The following is a 20949-nucleotide window of genomic DNA, read 5'->3' as shown; positions in this document are numbered from 1 at the left end:
AAACAATGAACAAGAAATCAGGCAATTAGTGACAGGGAAAACCAAACCGAACATGTCCGTGACAATACCTTAAATATAAAACGAGCAGCAATAATACAGTCATAAATATGAATATTATACCTTAAATATGAAATATACACCAATGATAGACTCATAAATATACATATACTTTATACACAAAAACTGACCAGACCACACACTAATATACAAGACTATATAAAAATATAGTATGAACAGTTCTGCACGTTGTGAGTGTCATGATACTGGATTGATTTGGTCTTTTCTTTTATGCCCTGATGAAGGCAGTTTGTCTGCTGACACGTGTTTTTAATATTTTTAATGTTAATGCCTTGTTTGCTTTTTTTTTTTTTTTTTTTACATTTCCCCCCTCATCAATTTTGAATTCAGTATCTGTGTCAGGATAAACGTTTGTACAGCTGAGGGCAGATTTGCTCTCCCACATCAGCAGCTCAGAGAAGGTCATTGTACTAATGGATTGATAGTTTCACCTCCTGCAATCGTCACGCTTTTAAGAGAGTCCTCACAATCATCTCACTGGCTGTAACTGCATTAATTACAATTGAGCTAATTCTCGTGATTCATCATCGCCACTCATCTCACCACGGAGTTAATGGATGTGCACACAGAAAACTGGCAAATTTCAGGGGTTATCACATTTGCTTTTTTCATCCAGTTTTAGATTTATGTGACAGTAGTACAGGTGTACAGATATTGTATTATTATACCTTTAGTTGCCTGGTAACACAAGTTTGCTTATCTAGAATGACTCATTTAAATAGACAAGATAATCTTACATCTGATATTAATACCCGTCTGTCGTGATCCAATCAGAAGTGGTGAGTGCTAAAATAAAGCAACAATCAAATAAATCAATTTAAGACATGCACAAGACTTTTAGACTAGGCATAATATCTTGGATGTACCCGGCTCTCACGCGGCACATGAATTTAACACAATAAGGCTTTTCACACTGCGCTTAACCCTGGGTTATCATCGTTCTAAACACCGCTTTTAATCCTAGGTAAAGTAACGTTTCACACTTGTAATTTAGAAGCGGGGTTAGCACCGCTTTTCACCCAGGGGTTATGAAATGGATCAGGATTAGAGCCACTTTTGTGGTGTTAACCCCGCATTGCACTGCCAAACTTGTACAGTGTGAAACGATGCAGTGTTAGAATGTTACATCTAGACACTTAGCAACAGACAACCAATCATGTGCCTCATATTTGCGTGATTTGGACAGTCAGGGAAACACTGCACATTGTATATAAACAGGAAATTTAGCGTTTGAGAGGAAAAGAGTCAAATGCTGACAAACCATTTCATTCTTACCTTTATAGTCCGTTCAGTATAAACTCGATAGTAAAGTCGGCAATATTAATATGAGGATTTTATGTAAACGGGTCACTTGCTGCGTTCCTGACACTGACACTACAAACACGCAAATGAGAACGTTAACCCAGGGTTTAGGAATGTACAATGTGAAACATCAACTTATAAATAACCAGGAATAATTGAAACGTGAATAAAGATAACCCAGGGTTTTACCCGGTGTTATGAAAAGCCCTAATGTGTGAAAAGCCCTAATGTGAATTAATAAATCATTTTTTGATTTCATGGTGGCTGTAATACCTGGTGTAAATAGTTATGTCTTGACTGACCACTAATATTTATCAAAAACTGTAAGAGATTCTGAAAAATGTGGAGGTAAGGTAATTATTTCAATGATTAAAGTTTAATGACTCGAACATGCTTGCTTATGGCGTTTTCTCACCTGTAGATCGATTGCATTGTTCCGAAACAGGGACTTAATTTGTTACAGTGTTGCAATTTCTTGTTGGTTCGGTTTGCTTTCACAAGGCAAGTGTACCAAAATGTGTTTATGCAAGTCACATGCATGTACAACTGTCCCCTTATTGGTCAGAGTTTGCTCAGTGTCATCCATTAAAATGATTGCTTCGTGAGTATATTGTGGCTTGTTTAGTACCTACTGTCGAGACACACTAACAATATACGAATGTAGCCGTCATTCCCGCTGGTAAATTATGTACTACATTCATACTAATTCAAGTGCGATCTCTCTCTGTATCTCCCAGCGCTGTCTAATAGACTGTGTCGAGACACATGTAAACACCATATGAATGTATGCAGCTAGAGCGAGAATCAAGGCTTCATCAGGACAGCGTTCTTGCACAGAGAAGCGCAATCACACAATGTTTTAAGATGAAGAGGTGCTCTTTGGTTTTTAACTGCAGCAGCCTAACTAATGTGCACAGAATCAAACATTGCTGCATTTTATATAACACATTTCCTGAATCATGAAATACGTTGTTTGGTCCGTTGGGTCAGATTGCTTTCACACCACAAGCGAACCGCCTCAGAGTTTGTTTGCAATTGGGCCGAGACCACTTCGTTCAGGCGATCTCGGAGCGATTGTTTTGGTGCGGGTCCGAGCGCGATTGCCGTGTTCACATATGCCTAAACGAACTGAGCCAAGAGAGAAAACACCAGGCTCCGAAACAAACGCTCAGGTGTGAAAACAACCTTAGTCTAATAATAAGTCAGAATTATTGACTGCAGTCTGATTCGTAAACAACATTTCGACATTTTTAATTCAGTAACATTAGGCAGCTTTGATTTGTACGCTCTTTAATGTTTGATGATTTATGTGCGTCAGCAATGCTTCTATCGCCTGTTTCTGCTGCTTCTTTTCCTGTGTTTTGATCCAGAGATTCTGTACTCTTTCAGAAGATTAAATAATAGCGCCCCCTACCGTATTACAGTGAAAACATGGATTGCTTGAAATTCCATGAATTGCAGGGAAAGGGTTAAAAACCCTTCTCAGTACTCAGAGTATATTCATCCATCCACTTCTTTTGATTAGTCATCAGCCGTTGGGAACACATGCTAGTCTGCACTCTTCAGTCGCAGAAGCTCCTCATAATACTCCTACTCAAACACACACGCACGCACGGGCGATGACATTTCTGTAAGAGTTTATTTTAATAGTCATAATCAATCTTTGTGTTTCTGCAGAATATGGACATTTCAGACATGGGTATTACAGGGATATATTCTTTTCAATTATGTAAAGTACGATTGGTAAGGGTTTTTTTATGTTTTTGAAAGAAGTCTCTTCTGCTCACCAAGGCGAAAATACAATAAAAACAGTGAAATATTATTACAATTTATGTAAATATATTGTAAACTAATTTATTCCTGTGATCACAGCTGAATTTTCAGCATCATTACTCCAGTCTTCAGTGTCACATGATCCTTCAGAAGTCATAATCTTAATTATTCCAAACTTTTCAGTGATAGTGTATTAAAATACAAATAGGTGTAAATATCCATCTTGCTGTCAGTCTAAAGAGCCGTAGCTTTCGTTGAACTGATCAGAGTTGGGGGAGGCCGACTAAAGAGTCATGTGACAATCTGAATGAGCTTACAGTTAGTAACTGAGTTTGATATGGCAAAGCTTAGCAGTGGTATTAAACAGCATCGTGGATCCGTATGGCTCATAGGTATAGTGCGATGGGAAAGCCTCTCTGTGGAATGACCAATGTAAGGCCAGCCGCAGCTAAAAATCCTGCCATGGGATGTGAGTGTGTCCGGTTTGGTTCATTTCTCACTGTTTTTGGTTGTATTTGTACTGTTTGGCACATTGCAGTGTTTTGGCCGAAGCACAGATAGTGGCTCGATTAGGTGGATTTCCTGCGCAGAGAGGACGGTGGAAGTTTCTTGCGCGTGTTGGATTGTCTGCTAATGTTGTCCATTTATTTGTTTGTTTTGTCTCTCTCCCATTTTCTCCCCTGCCCTCTCTGTCCACTCTAGTCGATGCTGATGAGATTAAAAGGCTGGGAAAGAGGTTTAAGAAACTCGACCTAGATAATTCAGGATCCCTCAGTGTGGAAGAGTTCATGTCTTTGCCCGAGTTACAGCAGAATCCGCTGGTGCAGAGAGTCATCGATATATTCGACACGGATGGCAACGGCGAGGTGGATTTCAAAGGTGAGGCTGAATGATTGATTACTCATAAGTACCAGAAATATATAATAATTCAATAAATAAATTTGATTAATAAATGATATATATTAAATTATTTTGTGTTAAGTATTCATTAAGCCAATTTTCATTACAATTAAACACATTTGACCTATTTTACTGTCTATTTTACTTTTATTTTTCTGTCTTCTCAAAGGTTATTTGAACTTGATTCTCATTACAGTAGTAATTAAAAAATATATCTAATACAATAATTTGTTTAATTTTAACCAGCATGAAGGCAGTACAACAGATGCATATTAAATGTAATAATTATTTTAATTTGCAATTTTAATGATGTATTTTTTCTCTTTACTGTACATTTATTGATTTAGCAGATTGCTTTTATCCAAAGTGGCTTAAAATTGAGGGTAATGGGAATCAGAGTTTTGCATAAAAATAATAAGAATTAAGAATTGATTTATGTTATATTGTCATGAAATGTCACACAAATCCTGATTTTCTTAAATAGGCTTAATATTTGTTGTCATATATAATTTTTGATTGTGGACTGAAATATGACAAGTTTAGTCAAATTACCACATATAATGAATTTTAATGTATTGCATTTTGAATCTAATAATTTTTCTTTTTTTTTTTTTTTTTCTGAGAATATTGCATACAAAAACACGTATGTCCTTAAACGCAAAAGCTTCTAGCTGTGAAATACTTCAACAAATGAGCTTAAAGTAGCTCAGACCTGTTGCCTCACAATTTGAAAAGAAGCCCTTTGTGTCCTTTGCCAAGAACATTCACATTCTTTCACACTGATCTAGAGCTGCAGGATTCTGGATAAATTGAGTTTTTTAGTTTCAAATAGAGAACAGGATTCTCCCACGATTCTGAACAGACAAACTAAACAAAACACATCATTTACTAAAGGTTCTGGGAGTCTATTTAAAAAAATATTTAATTAATTTAAATGTTTTTAATAGTTTTAATGAGTGATTCACTGACTCACTCAAAGACTTGACTCATTTCATTACTGAATGAATCACTCTGCATCCCAATATCCATACTATCCATCCTAAATAGTATGTGAGATTAGAATATGTTTGTCCCAAAGCATAGTATGTTGAAAAGAGTGTCAAAAGTCCCCAGATGGTCTATTTCTGTTAGATTTTCGAAGTGTACACGGCTAATATTACCCACAACCCATTGCACTTTGGAGGAGGATTCGGTTCAGAACTACAAAAATGAATAAAAAGTGTTAAAAAAAACTACAAACATGGCAGATGTGCGTGGCTGACAGTTAAGTAGAGAGGTTTAGATAAAGGGGTTCGAGTGACTAATAATCAACATTTAACCTGATAAAAAATAATTATGTAATGTTATCCGTGTTATATTTCAATAACAATGTGAACGTTTATAAAGATCCGTTTGGCCATTGACTTTTAAATGCATCATTATGCAAAAATATAAGTCTCCGCTTGGAAAAACAAGATAAACGTGCTGCTGCGTTTCTCCCAGATTCTGTAGGAAATTAAATGAGGAGGTTAACTGTGACAAGATGATTGACAGGCCAGTTTACATAACAGGATACATGTAACTTAAGCGACAAAGCGTCTATTTTACGACATGATAGTATGTCTCAAAACTTGTCTACTCTTCTGCTACATACTCAAAAGTATGTACTTTTTCTTCACAAAGACGTAGTATAAGTAGGTGAATTGGGATGCAGCATCAGTGTTTTTGAATGAATCTCTTGAATGAATGATTCAATGACAAACACATTTTGTAACAGTCACTTGTCGCCGCCTACTGGTGTTACAATATAATTGACACGCTATTTATTTGAAGTTACTTTCAAAAGGTGATTTACTCTATTTTGATCGCTGCAGTAGACATCAGTGTTTATATCCGAACTATAAACCTTTATCCCAGTACTTCTGTGAACATGTGAATGATTGTAAGACAGAAATAATGATATTGTGTGGTTGAAAAGACTTATACATGACAACTGCTCTCTCTGGATCAGAACACAGATCTGAATGTTCGCTGTGATCGGACTTGTCAAAGGTTTAGTAGACAGAGAGACAAATCACTGTCATTTAGGAATAAGATCACATGGGTTTATTAAATGAGATTGCGATCTTTTAACGATTAATCGTGCAGCTCTACATTGATCAGTCTTGATTTGTATCAAATGATCTCTGTATTATCAGCCCAGAGCTCATCAGTCACATTTAATAAAATGTGCATTTTAGCAATAAAAAGTGCATTTCTGCTTTGTGAGTTACTGGATTAATAGTCACGAGTGTTGTTTGGTCTCTGCAGAGTTTATAGAGGGCGTCTCACAGTTCAGTGTGAAGGGTGATAAAGAAATGAAGCTCCGCTGTGAGTATGAAAGCACTTCACCTCTCTTCTGTATGTCTGCATCAGCTGACGTCAAACAATACTTGACCTGTAGTTGAAATGTGCTGTTTTTCTGAAACCAGTTGCTTTTAGGATCTATGACATGGACAAGGATGGCTACATTTCCAACGGGGAGCTGTTCCAGGTGTTGAAGATGATGGTGGGCAACAACCTGAAGGACACGCAGCTGCAGCAGATCGTGGATAAGACCATCATCAATGCAGACAAGGACGGGGATGGAAGAATATCTTTCGAGGAATTCTGTGCTGTGAGACAACTTACACTAGCTACTTGTTGAGCTTAAACTAGTCTGGGGTGCGTTTCCCGAAAGCATTGTTAGCCAGCTATAGTCGTAAGTCCCACTGAACTCTATTGGGAATGAAGGAACTGGCGACCATAGTTCGCTTTGGGAAACGCACCCCTGGTTAGCTAGTCTGGCTGCCCATCAAATGTATGTATATATTATTCCATGCACCTTGCTGATCGTGTGAAGTTGCACCAGAATAAGTATACAATACTTCTGTATATATATTTGAATAACATTTTTGTATAAATCTTTTAGCATTTTATTTTAATTTATAAGTATAAACTCAGAAAGAAGACAAAAATCAGATTTGCAAGAGAAAAAGTCAGAATTGCGAGAAATAATAGTTTATATCTTGCACTTCTGACTTCATAACTCAATTGCAAGTTTATATCCCAGCACATGACATATATATCATTCATTCTCTCTTTTTAGTAAATCGTGGCTACGTTAAACTAATTCATTCCCTCATTTCCAATTTAAACAAGGGAATTGATTAGTACAACGTGGCCATGATTTACTTAAAACAATTAAATGAATTGTTTAAAAGTACTGACGTATTAGGAAGTCATGGACGAAATGTTAATTCTTGGCCACAATATACATATTTTTTTTGTCTGAGAGTTATGTGTATCTCTGTGTGCATCTCACAATTCAGAATTGTGAAATAAAATTTGCAGTTTCCAATTTTTATTATGTGGTAAAAACAAGCATCCGTACTACTCAAACTCAAACTACTCAAACAAAAGCATCTTTTATTAGCATTTTGAATTTTATATTGGCTGTGTAATTGGAGGTGTGGCCTATCTCAAAAAAGTAATGTAAATACTCTAAAATTAGTTGTTTTTAAGGGCCTTTTACACGACAACGATGTACTAATAACTGAAAAGATTTTCCTCCACTTTGTAAAGAAACACTACGCACCTATAGACTGATCTCATAATACACATGCGCATGATGTCACTGTTTTCACAAAAGTGTAGCTCAGCCATTTGTTCCGATTCCAACACATCATACATCATTATGAATGTTTTTTTTAATAGAAATTGTGAAAATAACTAATTTTTGAAAATGTGCTCATTGCGACTTTTTTTGCCAGTATGGGTCATATGTTTTTTGTCTAAAAGTTATGTATATCTCTGTGTGCATCTCACAATTCTGAATTGTAAGATAAAATTCACAATTACCTTTTTTTTTTATTACGTAGGGAGAAAATAAGCTTCCATCGTTCCATCGAACAAGATCCTCATTCACATGTATTCGCAAAAAACGACTAAAAATGCTGCCAGGACAGTAGATGGTGATGTAAAGAATGATCACTTGATCACTTGTATAGAAACACTACACACCTATAGACTGAACATGTAATATGCGTGTCATTTATTTATTTTCACAAATTCACGTTTTTGTAGTTTTTAAAAAAAAGTTTGCATTTTCAAAAACTTGCACTTTGAATCCCTATTTTCAAACGTTTGCATTTTCAGGCCCCCAAAACACTGTCGTCTTGTAAATTAATGCAAAAACGCTTAAAATGTTTTCCTTTTTTAGCTGAAAACGGTGTTGTGTAAACAGCCATTAAAGGTTCAATATTTGATATTTTTGCAGTAAAATATCCAAAAAAAACACTAGGCCAGTGTTATATATTTTGTTCACTTGAGTACTTACAATATCCCAAATGTTTGCAACTATTTGTAAATCGTGAGAAAATTGCAATTTTATCCAAGGCTCCGGGACGTGTGAGGAGTCGCCTGTCAACTGTGTCAAACCCGCATTACCCTCGGTTTCTGGTTTTATTTTGCAGAAACCATGGAAACACCAAAGACGCTTTAATATTTACATGTTTTAATAGACAAGGGAACAACTGTTTTGATATATTTATAGACAGAAAACTAATTATTGTTATATAGCTCAACACATTTAGTCTTATTGTTTAAATCTAATTTTTGTACCATGCTTTACCACGCCTCAGAGAAAAACACTATTTTGTGAAGTAGCTAACATAGCATAATCAGATGCAGCTTTATTTTTAGTAACAGTAATACAGCATTTTCTCCATCATACAATACATTTTAAATGAATTGCATGGCATTTATCAACACAATCATCCAGCATTTAATATGATATTGTAAAATCGATCTATCTTACTGCAGTGTGTAATTGTAACGAAGCGGGACTGAGGCAGAGATCCATTTGCAAGCTTTTATTCAAAGTGATCATAGTCGTACAGGCTGAGTCGATCAGGGGCAAACAGGAACAGCAAGGAACAGGCAGAGTCGTAGTCAGAGTACAGGCAGTAGATCGAGGCAGGCGGGTATCATTCACAGAACCGTATACAAGGCAAGGGTCAGGACAGGCAGCAACGGGTCAATAAACAGGAACAGGCAAGATCAAACACAGGCAGACAGGAAACAAGGAAACGCTCAGAAATGACACACTGGGAAATCAAGACTTCGCAAACTGGTGGTGTGAGTGTGAGTCCTTTATAGTCCTGATAATGAGCTGCAGCTGGGTGTGGTGATCAGTGTGGTGTGCAAGGATGGATGTGGCAACAGGTGGTAGGTGGAGTGAGTGCATGTGATTGACAGGGGGGGATGATGGGAAATGTAGTCCAGAACTGACAGGATTCGTGACGGTAACAGTGTCTCACAGCAGCCACCGAGCGAACGCACAGAGTAACGTTATAACATCATTTTCAACACTCTCAAATGTCTCTAATATGATAAACAGAGCTGCGTTTCCTCACACTCATGACCGGAAAAGCGGAAGCGGCGCCGGCGACTGTGTCATAATAAAAGTCCCGCTGCTCGTGAGGCGTGTGTTGATCAATCGCTCCAGCTCCTCGTTCAGCTCCACAACACTCACTCCTGCTCTGCTTCACACTACAGTAACGTTAATAATCACATCCATGAACATGATTTCTTCCCGAGTCCTATCCCGATTATTTTGCACCGGCTATTGAGGTGGAGACCACATGTCCCAAGATTCCGCTCTCAAACGTGCTGTCATCAAGCTACACCTTTGTATTGAATAGGCCTCTAGCGACCTCTAGCGGACAGAATTATTACATACTGCACCTTTAAATACTGATACTTGCGTGTTTTGTAAGGCTGCGCTGAGGAAGGTCGATTGATCAAAACGTACTGTGCGGGATGTATACATTTTTCAGAGTTTATATTGGACGTTTTTCTGACACCTAATATTTAATATAATATTTTTGAATAAGTAATTACTTACTTATGATAAGTACTTATGAAAATTTTTTTAAAATCATGTAAATCTAGTTTTATTGTATGTGGAGATTTCCATGAATAAACGTCTTCATACATTTCTTGTTTCCCGCCGCAGGTTGTTGGAGGTCTCGATATACACAAGAAGATGGTCGTGGATGTGTGAGCGAGTCCATCTCCACCAGATCTGCTTTCCTCTCCATCTCTGACGATCTGCTCAAAACATCCAGCAAATGCTCTCTGTGTATTTCAATGGAAGTATTTAAGCCACTTTTGTCAAATAGAAGCCTTGTCAACGTGTGCGTGTTATTGAACTCCAATCTGCTCAATAACCTGCTGTAGCACTTTATGGGCTTATGGACACTGAAAGAGCATGTCAGTTAAAGAGGAAAGAGCATTGGCTTGTCCATATTTATTTAGGTTTTTTTAATGCTTCTTTTTTTTTTAATATTTATTTTGTTTCATCTCTTTCTTTCTTTTTTAAAGTTAAGTATAATATAAATAAGTATATGTAGGGTATGACGTGCCAAGCAGAACATACAGAACAAACGTACAGTCACCAACGTCATGTTCAAAAGCTTGTTCCATTGCATGACGTAATGATGCAATGTTTGCTTTTTTCCTGTTACGCTTTGTGATATACTCTATTTCTATCATTCTAGCATTTTGGATTTTAGCATCTAACCATGTTTAATACCTGTTTTTGTATTAATCGTGATATAATTTTTATGTATAAATGTTTATATTGTTGGAAAGTGCATCTTCAGGTCTGAATCGTTGAGACAGTCCAGCAGAAAGTTACCAAGAAACAAAATACGATTCGGTTTACTTCAATTACGCTTCATGTGAAACATAACGAATATGTCCATATGATAATCCCAGCATACGGTGGTCACAAATAGTATTTGGACACTAAAGTCACAATAGCAATGTCTGAATGTCACTGCATTAGAAAACTCAATATCAAAGCAAGATTCATCTGCAAGATCTTTCCTCAGCATTAACTTCAGTTTTCTGAGGCAATGACTTTTAAACTGGTGTTTGTCAGTTCTCACAGGTTTTTTGTCACATTGAAAAGGTCTATATGTATAATTCAAAACCCCTTATTAGCGGCACCGGTGGCCATTAAGTGAACTGCATGCTTCTCAATAACAAAATAAACACAACAAAAATGACAGCAGTGAGAACACGGCAGTTAAGAAATCACTTGATCATAGTGATGTGGAAATGTTAGTAAAAGCTCTGCAACTCACCGGCATCGTGTCGACAGGTGAGATAATTAACTTATGATCGTTTAAGTATATTTGAGTTTGAATGAATCCCTTTTCTTTGCATGACACACTGACATTACAATACAGAATAACTCTTTTTGGGTCATAGTAAGCATTAATTAGCCTTTTTTTTTTTTTTACACTTCCGGTTTTTGTGTTTCCGCTGCTTGGCATCGCAGGGTAAATTTACTTCCGGCGACTTCAAAACGTAAGTGTTGTTTTAAGAGACTACATTAAATATATTTTCTACAGTAGTATTTTCACAACTTTCAAAAGAGGGAAAAAAAAAAATAGAGATTGATTACGGCAATAAGAAGAAAGATGTCGATTTGACGTCACTCCCTATTACAAACACCCTCACAGCAGCGTTAACTAATTTTTGTGTAATTTGATGCAAAGTATAATGTTATGAATGTACATACAATGTAAAAATGAAAACATAAAAAAAACCTTGAGGGGCTCGCGGTAGCGCGCTTTGTAACCGTCACAGCCTCTTGATTTTCCCGGCAAAAACGTCCCGAATTCCTTCAGTTAAAAACCAGTCAGGCTTTCATATACAACCATATACATATACAACAATATTTTTTTACAGTCTATGATACAACCTAGGAGGTTTTGGAAAGTGTCGTTTCTTAAAGTTTCGTTACAAGCTGTTCACACATGGCAATGAAAAAGCGATTAATACATGAAAATTCTTAAAGTTAAGGTACAACATTTGATAACCAAAGTTTAATTACGTAAAATCCAGCAAACCTACTAAATTTATTCAAATATATTGCTTAAAAATAAGCTCTCTTACAATGACACTTGCTGTGATATTTCATATAATGTGACTGAAGTGCCCAAACCTTTTTGGGACTGCCGTGTATCTAATAATCTATAACACATGGATGATTTTCATGTCCATCTTTTGTATACTCACATGTAAATGCAGCAGGATACCCTTGTGCTTTGGTAAACATAACAGCTGATTGACATCCACAGGCATTCATTACAGTACATGAGCTTTAAAGCACCTAAAAGCTTGTAAAACATGGGTATAGTCAAGTATAATAATTTCAACAAGACTACGGACTACTACAAAAATAAATTTAGTCTACTCTTGAATGTTTACATGCATGACAGGAGCAGCTTAACCAAATTCATCACTGGTCTATTTACTCTGATCTCAGCATATCAACCGATCTTTGAGGCTTCTTCTGTGTTAACCAGTTCATTTCTGCATGTTTATCAGTTTCACCTATTGTAATTCTTTATACTCAAGCTGTGAAAGTTATATCCAATATCAGAAGAACCGTGATCGCATTACGCATATGTTGCCAAATTAGAAACAAACGTTTTATTCAGTCATGGTCAGGTCACATCATTTGCCCTTTGTTTTGTAAATAAATCTTTTAAGCAAGTCATGGTTTAATCAAATAAATTTTTCTGCAACGTTTGCTGAATTAAATGGGTATCTCCTACACATGAAGGCACAATAAACACGTCGGTTATGGGATGTCTTTTCTGCATGCTGCATCTAACTACTATGGGATATATGGACTACTTGATACTGTATGAAACAATAAACATTTAAAACTTGACTCAATGGATCCACACGTGTCTCATTTTCATTCATGATGTGTTTATTCTCTGAAGGATCAGAAAAATCCATTAGTTGAGAAACTGGTCCACTGGTGTTCAAGATGGTTCATCGTATCATTCATAGACATTTTCAGGCCAATATGGCGCTAACAGTGTGAATCGGCAGTATTTCTGGATCAGTCCATGAGCCGAGTGTTTTGAGGCTAAAACCTCTCAGCTGCGCGGCTCGCCACGGCCCGAATGTTGCCGTATACCTTTGATGGTGGACTTCCTGTAAAAGTTAAATGATGCATCAGAATTATTTCCTGTTTTGTTTGTTTTTATATGCGTAAATTAAAGTGCCCCTATTATGCTTTTTCGGACACGACCTTTCATGCAGTGTGTAATAGAGCAGCTGTTTGTGAGTGTAATAGATCTGCAAAGTTTCAAAGATAAAAATGTTTTTTGTCTCTCAAAAGAAAGAAGTGATTCTGAACTGCTGAAACTAGTCATCAGTAACTCCAGTTTCACTTCCTGCTAAACCTTACGTAGATTATTTTTTTTTACTAATTTGCATAATGGCAGCCTATGGTATTCATTGGCTGAACAGCGTGTCTTTGCCCCGCCCTCAATCACTGTAGTTGTATCTGAGACTGGAAGAGTTTGGTTTGTGTTGTTCATGTCGAGAAGACGCTGTTTTCTGCAAACCCTCTTCGATGAGATCGATACGGTAAAACTGACGCCGTTGTTACTGTTCGTATCTCTGTGAATCAAGTGATGAGATTCAGATATGATAATGAGCGTTTGGTTTACAACTAATCACAAGAGACTGGGCCGTCTGACCAATCAGAGCAGAGCAGCTCTCAGAAAGGCGGGGTTTAGAGAGACCAAACCTTTTCAGACACTGAGAGAGAACAGCTGATGCTTCAATGGAAATAATGAGAAAATTAAAGTGTTTTGACCTTGGATGAATGTAATCCTGCTGTAAGAGACTCCAAAACTAAACTAGGAACCTTTAAAATAGCATAATAGAGGCACTTTAAGTATTTCATTTTCACTCACCGAGAATGAGGTTGCATATTGCTGTCCGTGCCATTTTGATATTCTGGAAAGATCCCAATATATGAATCTTCCTGTAAAGAAAAAAAAAAAAATCATCTCTGCATTCATATGTAAAATATATTGAAATTAATCAATTATAATTAATTAATTAAAAAATTATACAGTACTGTGTCTTAGACCATCATTAGATGTTGTTTTAGTAATGGTATAATGACCATATATAATTATTTTTCAGTCTCTTTATTAGAAAATAAGCAGAAAATACAGTAAATGTGTATGCAGTATTAAAAAAACAGAACAAAATCAGAAAAATCGGCTTCTATAGGCTAAAGTGGCAAGTATTTAGTGACCGCCCCACACTTGAGCAATAGCAGGAACGTCTCTCTTAAACCTGAGTGGAATGGAAAGGACTGGAAGGCCAAGAAAACTTTCAAAACATGATGAGAAGTTTCTCAGAGTTTCTTCTTTGTGAAACTGAAAGAAGTCCAGGAAGTCACACTAAATACTGATTTTTTATTTAAAAAAAAGCCTTTTTTTTTTTCTTTTTTACATTTTGTGTACGTTATTTTCTGTTTGTATAAAGAGACTGAAAAATAAATATGAATGGTCATTAAAAACATTGCATTGATAAAACAACAAAGCTGGTGGTGGTCGAACTATATATTCATTATATCCTCAGCACAAACACTAAGCCCCATTTTCACAGACAAGGCTTAAGCTAATCCCAGACTAAAATGAGCTGTTTGAACTGAAGGCAACTTGTACTGACATATCTTAAAATATGTCAGTGCCATTGTTTTGTCTCAAGATACACACCAGTAATGTTTTTTTCTAGGGCACATTTATAAAAGCTACTTAAAGGTGCCCTAGAACCAGTTTTCACAAGATGTAATATTTTTAATTTTTTTAACTGCCTATTTTGAGCCATAATTATATATGCACCGATTCAGTGCGCGGCCCCTTTAAATCTCGCGCTCCCCGCCCCCGAGCTCTCGACTGCCTTTACCAGCATAAACAAAGTTCACACAGCTAATATAACCCTCAAAATGGATCTTTACAAAGTGTTCGTCATGCATACTGCGTGCATGCGTCGGATCATGTGAGTATAGTATTTATTTGGATGTTTACATTTGATTCTGAATGAGTTTGATAGTAGCCTATGTGCGGCTAATGGGCTAAAGCTAACATTACACACTGTTGGAGAGATTTATAAAGAATGAAGTTGTGTTTATGAATTATACAGACTGTAAGTTTTTAAAAATGAAAATAGCGACGGCTCTCGTCTCCGTGAATACAGTAAGAAACGATGGTAACTTTAACCACATTTAACAGTACATTAGCAACATGCTAACGAAACATTTAGAAAGACAATTCACAAATATCACAAAAAATATCATGATATCATGGATCATGTCAGTTATTATTGCTCCATCTGCCATTTTTCGCTATTGTTCTTGCTTGCTTACCTAGTCTGATGATTCAGCTGTGCACAGATCCAGACGTTAATACTGGCTGCCCTTGTCTAATGCCTTGAACATGAGCTGGCATATGCAAATATTGGATGCGTACATATTAATGATCCCGACTGTTACGTAACAGTCAGTGTTATGTTGACATTCGCCTGTTTTTCGGAGGTCTTTTAAACAAATGAGATTTACACAAGAAGGATGAAACAATGGAGTTTGAGACTCACTGTATGTCATTTCCATGTACTGAACTCTTGTTATTCAACTATTATAAATTCAATTTTTCATTCGACGGCACCTTTAAATACCCCAATTGAGCTAAGGCCTAATCCTGGTTTAATCTAAACCCTTTCTGTGAAACCGGGCCCAAAACATTCTAGAATTCTTGTTAGAATTCATGAAATTCACTAAGACAGTTCTCAAACAGGCAACGATATATTTAAGCGCACTCACGTGTCTGCGAGCACAATCCTGGTTTTTGTCACATTCTCAATGGTAAACTTAGTTTTGCCTCCTTTCCCTGCTATCCTCCCGATGGCTCTGGATAAATGATCTCCTTTCAGAGGTTTAACTGCAAAAACACACAAAATTCAGCGACGGAACCAAAAAACATAAATAAAAAAATGGCTCAGGTTAACAGACACGTACCATCTGTGACATCAAATGTTTCCAAAAACAGTTCATCTAACCTGATCAGTGCGAGTGCATCCTGTGGATTGACATACGATCACATGTTATATCATTACTGTGTGGAAATAATACCGTCATTTACTAATAACAGTAATAAACTACTGAAAGAAAGGGCTGGGTGATGTACATAAAAACTATATAATGCTGTTCTTTTAAACTTTATATTCATCAAAAGATAATAATCATAAATGTTTCTTGTGCAGCAAATCAGCATATTAGAATGATCATGTGACTGGAGTAACATTTTTGAGAATGATGACACAAATCGATGAATAAGCATTTGTAATGGAGTCATTAAAGGGACAGTTTGAACTGAGAATTAAATCAGAGTTATTAACATCTGTTATAATATCCATATCCAATGACAGGGTCTTCTGAAAACATAATGGCCAAATGAAAAGCATAAATGTAAAGCTTTATTTAAATGTACATATATATCTCAAAATCATTGAGATTAGAATATAACATGAATAATGAACATCATCCAGTCCTGCTGAATAGAAAAACTACAAGCACTCACCTCCACCTGAAACCCTAAAACAAACGCCTTCACAAAGTCAGCAGCTCTGGTCAGAGCGCCGATGTCTTGAGTTTCTTTACACGTCTGCAAAATAACAGATATATAACAGACAAATAAACTGATTTTACTGCATTATCCAAGCATTTTCCTGTCATCACTTAAAGGGATAAAATGATAATTAAGTCATGATTTACTCACCCTGGTGTTGTTCTAAAGCCCGTCTTTCTTTCTCAGACCACAAAAGGAGGATTAAAAAAATAAATAAATAAATGTCCCACTCGCGCTCGTCCATATAATGGCAGTGAAGACCAGCATCAAGCTTTAAAAAAAGACTCAGAAGTATCACAGAACGGTCCGATGTTACACGTGTCAAGTGTTGTGGGGGTTTATGATAGGGTTTGGTGAAAAACAAGTGGAAATTTAATGAATAATGAAAATCCTGACCTTGGCTGTTCGTCTACACCTTCATGAGACTATTATTGCTGCAATTCACACCGACTCACACAGAAACACATGCAAGTTGTGAGAAATCAAGATTAAGAAAAAAGCGACATGAAATACAGTCCATGTACCTTCTTCGCCCAGGTGAATATATCCAATGTCTTCATCACAAGACGTTTTCACATTCACATCTGTCAACTGGAGATATTCAACCCAGTGAAGAAAGTACACAGATGCTTTTGGGATTTCAAAGCACATGTCGGTTTTCTTTCTTTTTTTTATTTATCTTAATTTTGTCACAACTTGTGTGTTTTTCTGTGCGAGTCGGAGTGAGCTGCGGCGCTAATAGAGACTCACAGCACAGCAGACAGAAGGTCAGGATTTTTGTTTAATAATACATTAAATGTCAGTTTGTTTCTCACCAAACTCGATCGTAAACCCCAGAACACTTGAGATCTATGATGTGTGTAACATCAGACCATTCTGTGATGTGTCTGGTAGGGATTGATGCTGGTAGCTATGATATGGATTAGTGCGACATTAAAAAAAAAACCAAAAACGTATCCTTTTGTGGTCCATAAAAGAACGAACAGCATACAGCAATAGAACAACACCAGGGTGAGTAAATGATGACTTCATTTTTGATTTTGAACTGAACTAATCCATTAAGGTGACAGTTCCTCAAAAACATGACCGATGTGTGCTACTGCCGTCATCACTTACTTTAATCTCAACGTTTCTTGTTTTGAGATTAAATCGCACTTGAAGCTGCAGGTTTTCTACAATGGGAGTGAAAATCTTCATCCAGTTTTCTTTCAGGGGTGTGTAACGATGAGCAGGAACAGACACTTTGCGCATCTCATCTGACCCTCCCTGAAACAAACAACACCTCGCCTGTTACTAAAGCAGACAGAGAAATATGGAAGCACATTTCTTTCATTAAAGTGTTAGTTCACCCAAAAATGAAATTTCTGTCATTAATTACTCACCCTCATGTCATTCTACACACGTAAGACCTTCATTATTTTCAGAACACAAATTAAGATATTTCTGATGAAGTCTGAGAGGTTTTTTGTATCCTCCATAGATAGAAATGAAATTACCATCATTCAAGATCCAGAAAGGTACTTAATGTTATAAAGTGCGCAAAAACAAAACAAAAATAACAACTTTATTCAACAATCTCTTCTGAGTCATTCTCTTACATTGTTTACGTCCAGTGCTTCCAGGTTCTGCGTCAGAACGCTGACTCATTATTGGCGGATCCTGCGTCAGCGTCACACGCATGCGTCATCACGTGATCAGCTTTGGCCAATACTGAGCCAGCATTCGGACGTAAACACAGAAGCTCTGAAACATAAATAACGGAGCAGAATGACAGGGGAGAGACAATTTGTTGAATAAAGTCGTTTTGTTTTGTCACTTCATAACATTAAGGTTGAACCACTGCAGTCACATGACTGTTTTAACAATGTCTTTAGTATCTTTCTTGAGCTTGAAAAGTGTTGATCATGTTGCTGTCTATGGACGAGTCATACCTCAGATTTCATAAAAAATATCTTAATTTGTGTTCTGAAGAACGACATGAGGGTGACAGAATTTTTGCGTGAACTAACCCTTTAAAGAACAAAATCATGCTACTGTAAATCATAATTAAGACAAAACTAGTTGAAACGGTGTGATGCCAAGTCATATTTATGAGATGAAAAGTCGCAATTATGACATTTGAAATTGTGGCACAAAAAAATAAACGACATACTAAGTCAGAGTGTCACAATTATGACTATAGGAAAGTAAAGAGAGAATGATTGTGTAGAGAACCGCTCTGATCGATTCAAAGTGACTCGTAAAGGAATCGTTCAGAACCCTTCGATCACTTCACTAAAAAGGTCAGACTCAAAAGAACCATTTGTTCACTCATCTAATATAGATAAAGTTACAAGTAGACATGTGCTGATATTCGGTAATGCGATATATTGCGATAATGAATATGCACGATATTGTTATCATGGGCACTTCAAAATACCGTAAAGTAGGGCTGAGCGATATGGCAAAAAAAAATTTCCCATATCGATCAATAACAATATAGATTTTGATATGTAAACTGTTAATGCTGCCAGCTTTAAAAGAGTATCCCAACTATGACTGAAGGCACAAAAATTTGACGGTTTATCAATTACATTTTATAGTATACCTGGACTCTTATTTTGAAATGTCTACACAATTGCAGGCTGATCCTTCAGATTCTTACAACCATCTAAAACATTTTATATAAAGGCCATAAAGTAGACATTGTAATAATTCATCAACTTGAGTTTATTAGCAATCGCTTGGCATAAATCTGCACTTTTCATTGATTGAGAATCACTTTTAAGCAGTCTGAAGCACTGTTGCGTGAGTTTGTAAAATGTGACAGCGCCGCCTTGTGACTTTGCAACATATACTTGGGCAGCCGTTAATATACCTAATATACTTTTTGTTGTCCTTATGTCGAGTTCCATTGCAAAGTGCCGTAGGAAATTGGCTTTGTTCTTTGACGTGAACGTTTAAAGCTGCACGCTGATTGGCTGTTGACACATATTTCTGCTGTATGATTGGTTCTTATATTAATCCATAAAAATGCCTAGAGCTTTTCATCATTATCAACATATTTTATCGCAATTCGATATGATGTCGTTTATCGGCACAGCCCTACTACCGTAAATAATTTATTACCAATTAATACAATTTTTATAATGCATTAAGAATACTTTCCCCATGAACCGTATAAAATGCACAACACCACTGTATTCTGTGTCAAAGGGACACGCGCTCAGATGTGCATGAGAAGCACATGGCTGAACGAGTGAAGGAGACGCGCTGAAAGTAAGTGCACGTTCGCTCTCTGACAGCAGAGGGCGCTGATGGAAAAGCAGAAATGCAGCGGTTATCCCGGAAACCCCAGAAACAAAAGCAACTGAAGTTTTTAAAATGCCTCAAAAAGCGATTCATTTTTTTGCAATCTCAATGTTGTTCATCACAGCACCAAATACTTAAAGACTTAATAGGCTATTTATTTTCAAACTTAAACATTTTTATATTTTAATCTGGACTACAACATGCCCTAATGATTAGAAATGTTCTGATTATTTGTTATTGTTCAGTAAAACGTCTTCATTCGACTTCTGTAACAAATCTCAATCTTAGTTAATGCATTAAATAATGAGACCTTATTGTACAGTGTTTCCTGTTGTTCTTTATAGTCTAATTCTTTTGCACTTTAACCTATTTGAAAATTTTACTTTATATTTTTTTAATGTATTGTGTCATTATATTTAAACAGAGTTCTTACTATGACAACACTTTTTTGCAACTTATTTCAATACCGTGATAATACCGTATACCGCGATAAAAGCTTCAGCAATTAATAGCAACATGAAAATTAGATACCGTCACATGCCTAGTTACAAGTTACAATCCCCAGCGTTTGGAATAAAGCACGAAATAAACCGTCCACACAGAGCTGGACAGGAGCAGTAAGTTACCCTGAGCAGGTCTCCAGATATGGCTGGGAACTGCGGTCTCTTGGCTGCTCCTGACCCCTCCGCCTGCATGTCTGCGTCAGCCGCGTCCCGCTTGCGTTTACGACTCCTCTTCGACTTCACCTTCTCAAACCCGTCTGTGTTTCCGTCGCAGTCCATAGTAGCTGTCGCCTCTGCTGTCGTGTTTGTTACCGACTCCATCGTCAAACGAGATTTTAAAAACTACAGTTCAACAGAGATGTTTACCACGAACATGTGGCGTTGGCCATGTTACAGTAAAGGACCTTATTGCTGCCCAAGTAGTGCCAATGCTACTGCTTATTAAAGTAATCATACGTTTCACTGTTAGCTGCCAAAATATTTTTAAACTTTTACTTTTTTTTAAATAAATCAATAGTCGTGTTTTTTTTAAGTGTTTTAGTCCATTTGTGTTGTAAAGACAAGCTGTTCATTTTGATCAGGCT

General features: G+C 36.7%; 2 protein-coding genes across 2 annotated transcripts in view; one reads left to right on the top strand and one right to left on the bottom strand.

Moving 5' to 3' along the window:
* Nucleotides 1-12672, top strand: part of ppp3r1a (protein phosphatase 3, regulatory subunit B, alpha a) — a 31245-nt gene extending 18573 nt beyond the window's left edge. The window contains exons 3-6 of the mRNA XM_067386878.1: nt 3856-4032; nt 6343-6402; nt 6504-6688; nt 10070-12672. Coding sequence (XP_067242979.1) covers nt 3856-4032; nt 6343-6402; nt 6504-6688; nt 10070-10117 — 470 coding nt within the window. The 3' untranslated portion in view covers nt 10118-12672. The remainder of the gene's footprint in view (nt 1-3855; nt 4033-6342; nt 6403-6503; nt 6689-10069) is intronic.
* A 154-nt stretch (nt 12673-12826) lies between these two features.
* pno1 (partner of NOB1 homolog) lies at nt 12827-20777 on the bottom strand. Its single transcript, XM_067386877.1, has 7 exons — nt 20489-20777; nt 17688-17837; nt 16524-16607; nt 15962-16022; nt 15767-15884; nt 13848-13918; nt 12827-13077 (listed from the first exon to the last, which is right to left on the bottom strand). Exons 1-7 carry the CDS (start codon nt 20684-20686, stop codon nt 13010-13012), a joined length of 750 nt encoding a protein of 249 aa, XP_067242978.1. The 5' UTR covers nt 20687-20777; the 3' UTR covers nt 12827-13009.
* Between the last annotated feature and the right edge of the window lie 172 nt (nt 20778-20949).

Source organism: Chanodichthys erythropterus, chromosome 5 (genome assembly GCF_024489055.1).
Source record: "Chanodichthys erythropterus isolate Z2021 chromosome 5, ASM2448905v1, whole genome shotgun sequence".
Taxonomy (NCBI): Eukaryota; Metazoa; Chordata; class Actinopteri; order Cypriniformes; family Xenocyprididae; genus Chanodichthys; species Chanodichthys erythropterus.
The sequence above is the reverse complement of the archived record's forward strand: the minus strand, read 5'-3'. Positions and strand labels throughout refer to the sequence as shown.

Bases quoted from the DNA above. Each gene is read 5' to 3' on its own strand.
- pno1 (XM_067386877.1), bottom strand. From the start codon at position 20,686: ATGGAGTCGGTAACAAACACGACAGCAGAGGCGACAGCTACTATGGAC. The intron at 16,608-17,687 runs GTAAGTGATGAC...GTTATTTTGCAG, and splicing joins CAAGAAACGTTGAGATTAAA to ACGTGTAAAGAAACTCAAGA. The intron at 13,078-13,847 runs GTGAGTGAAAAT...TAACTTTTACAG, and splicing joins AATATGCAACCTCATTCTCG to GAAGTCCACCATCAAAGGTA.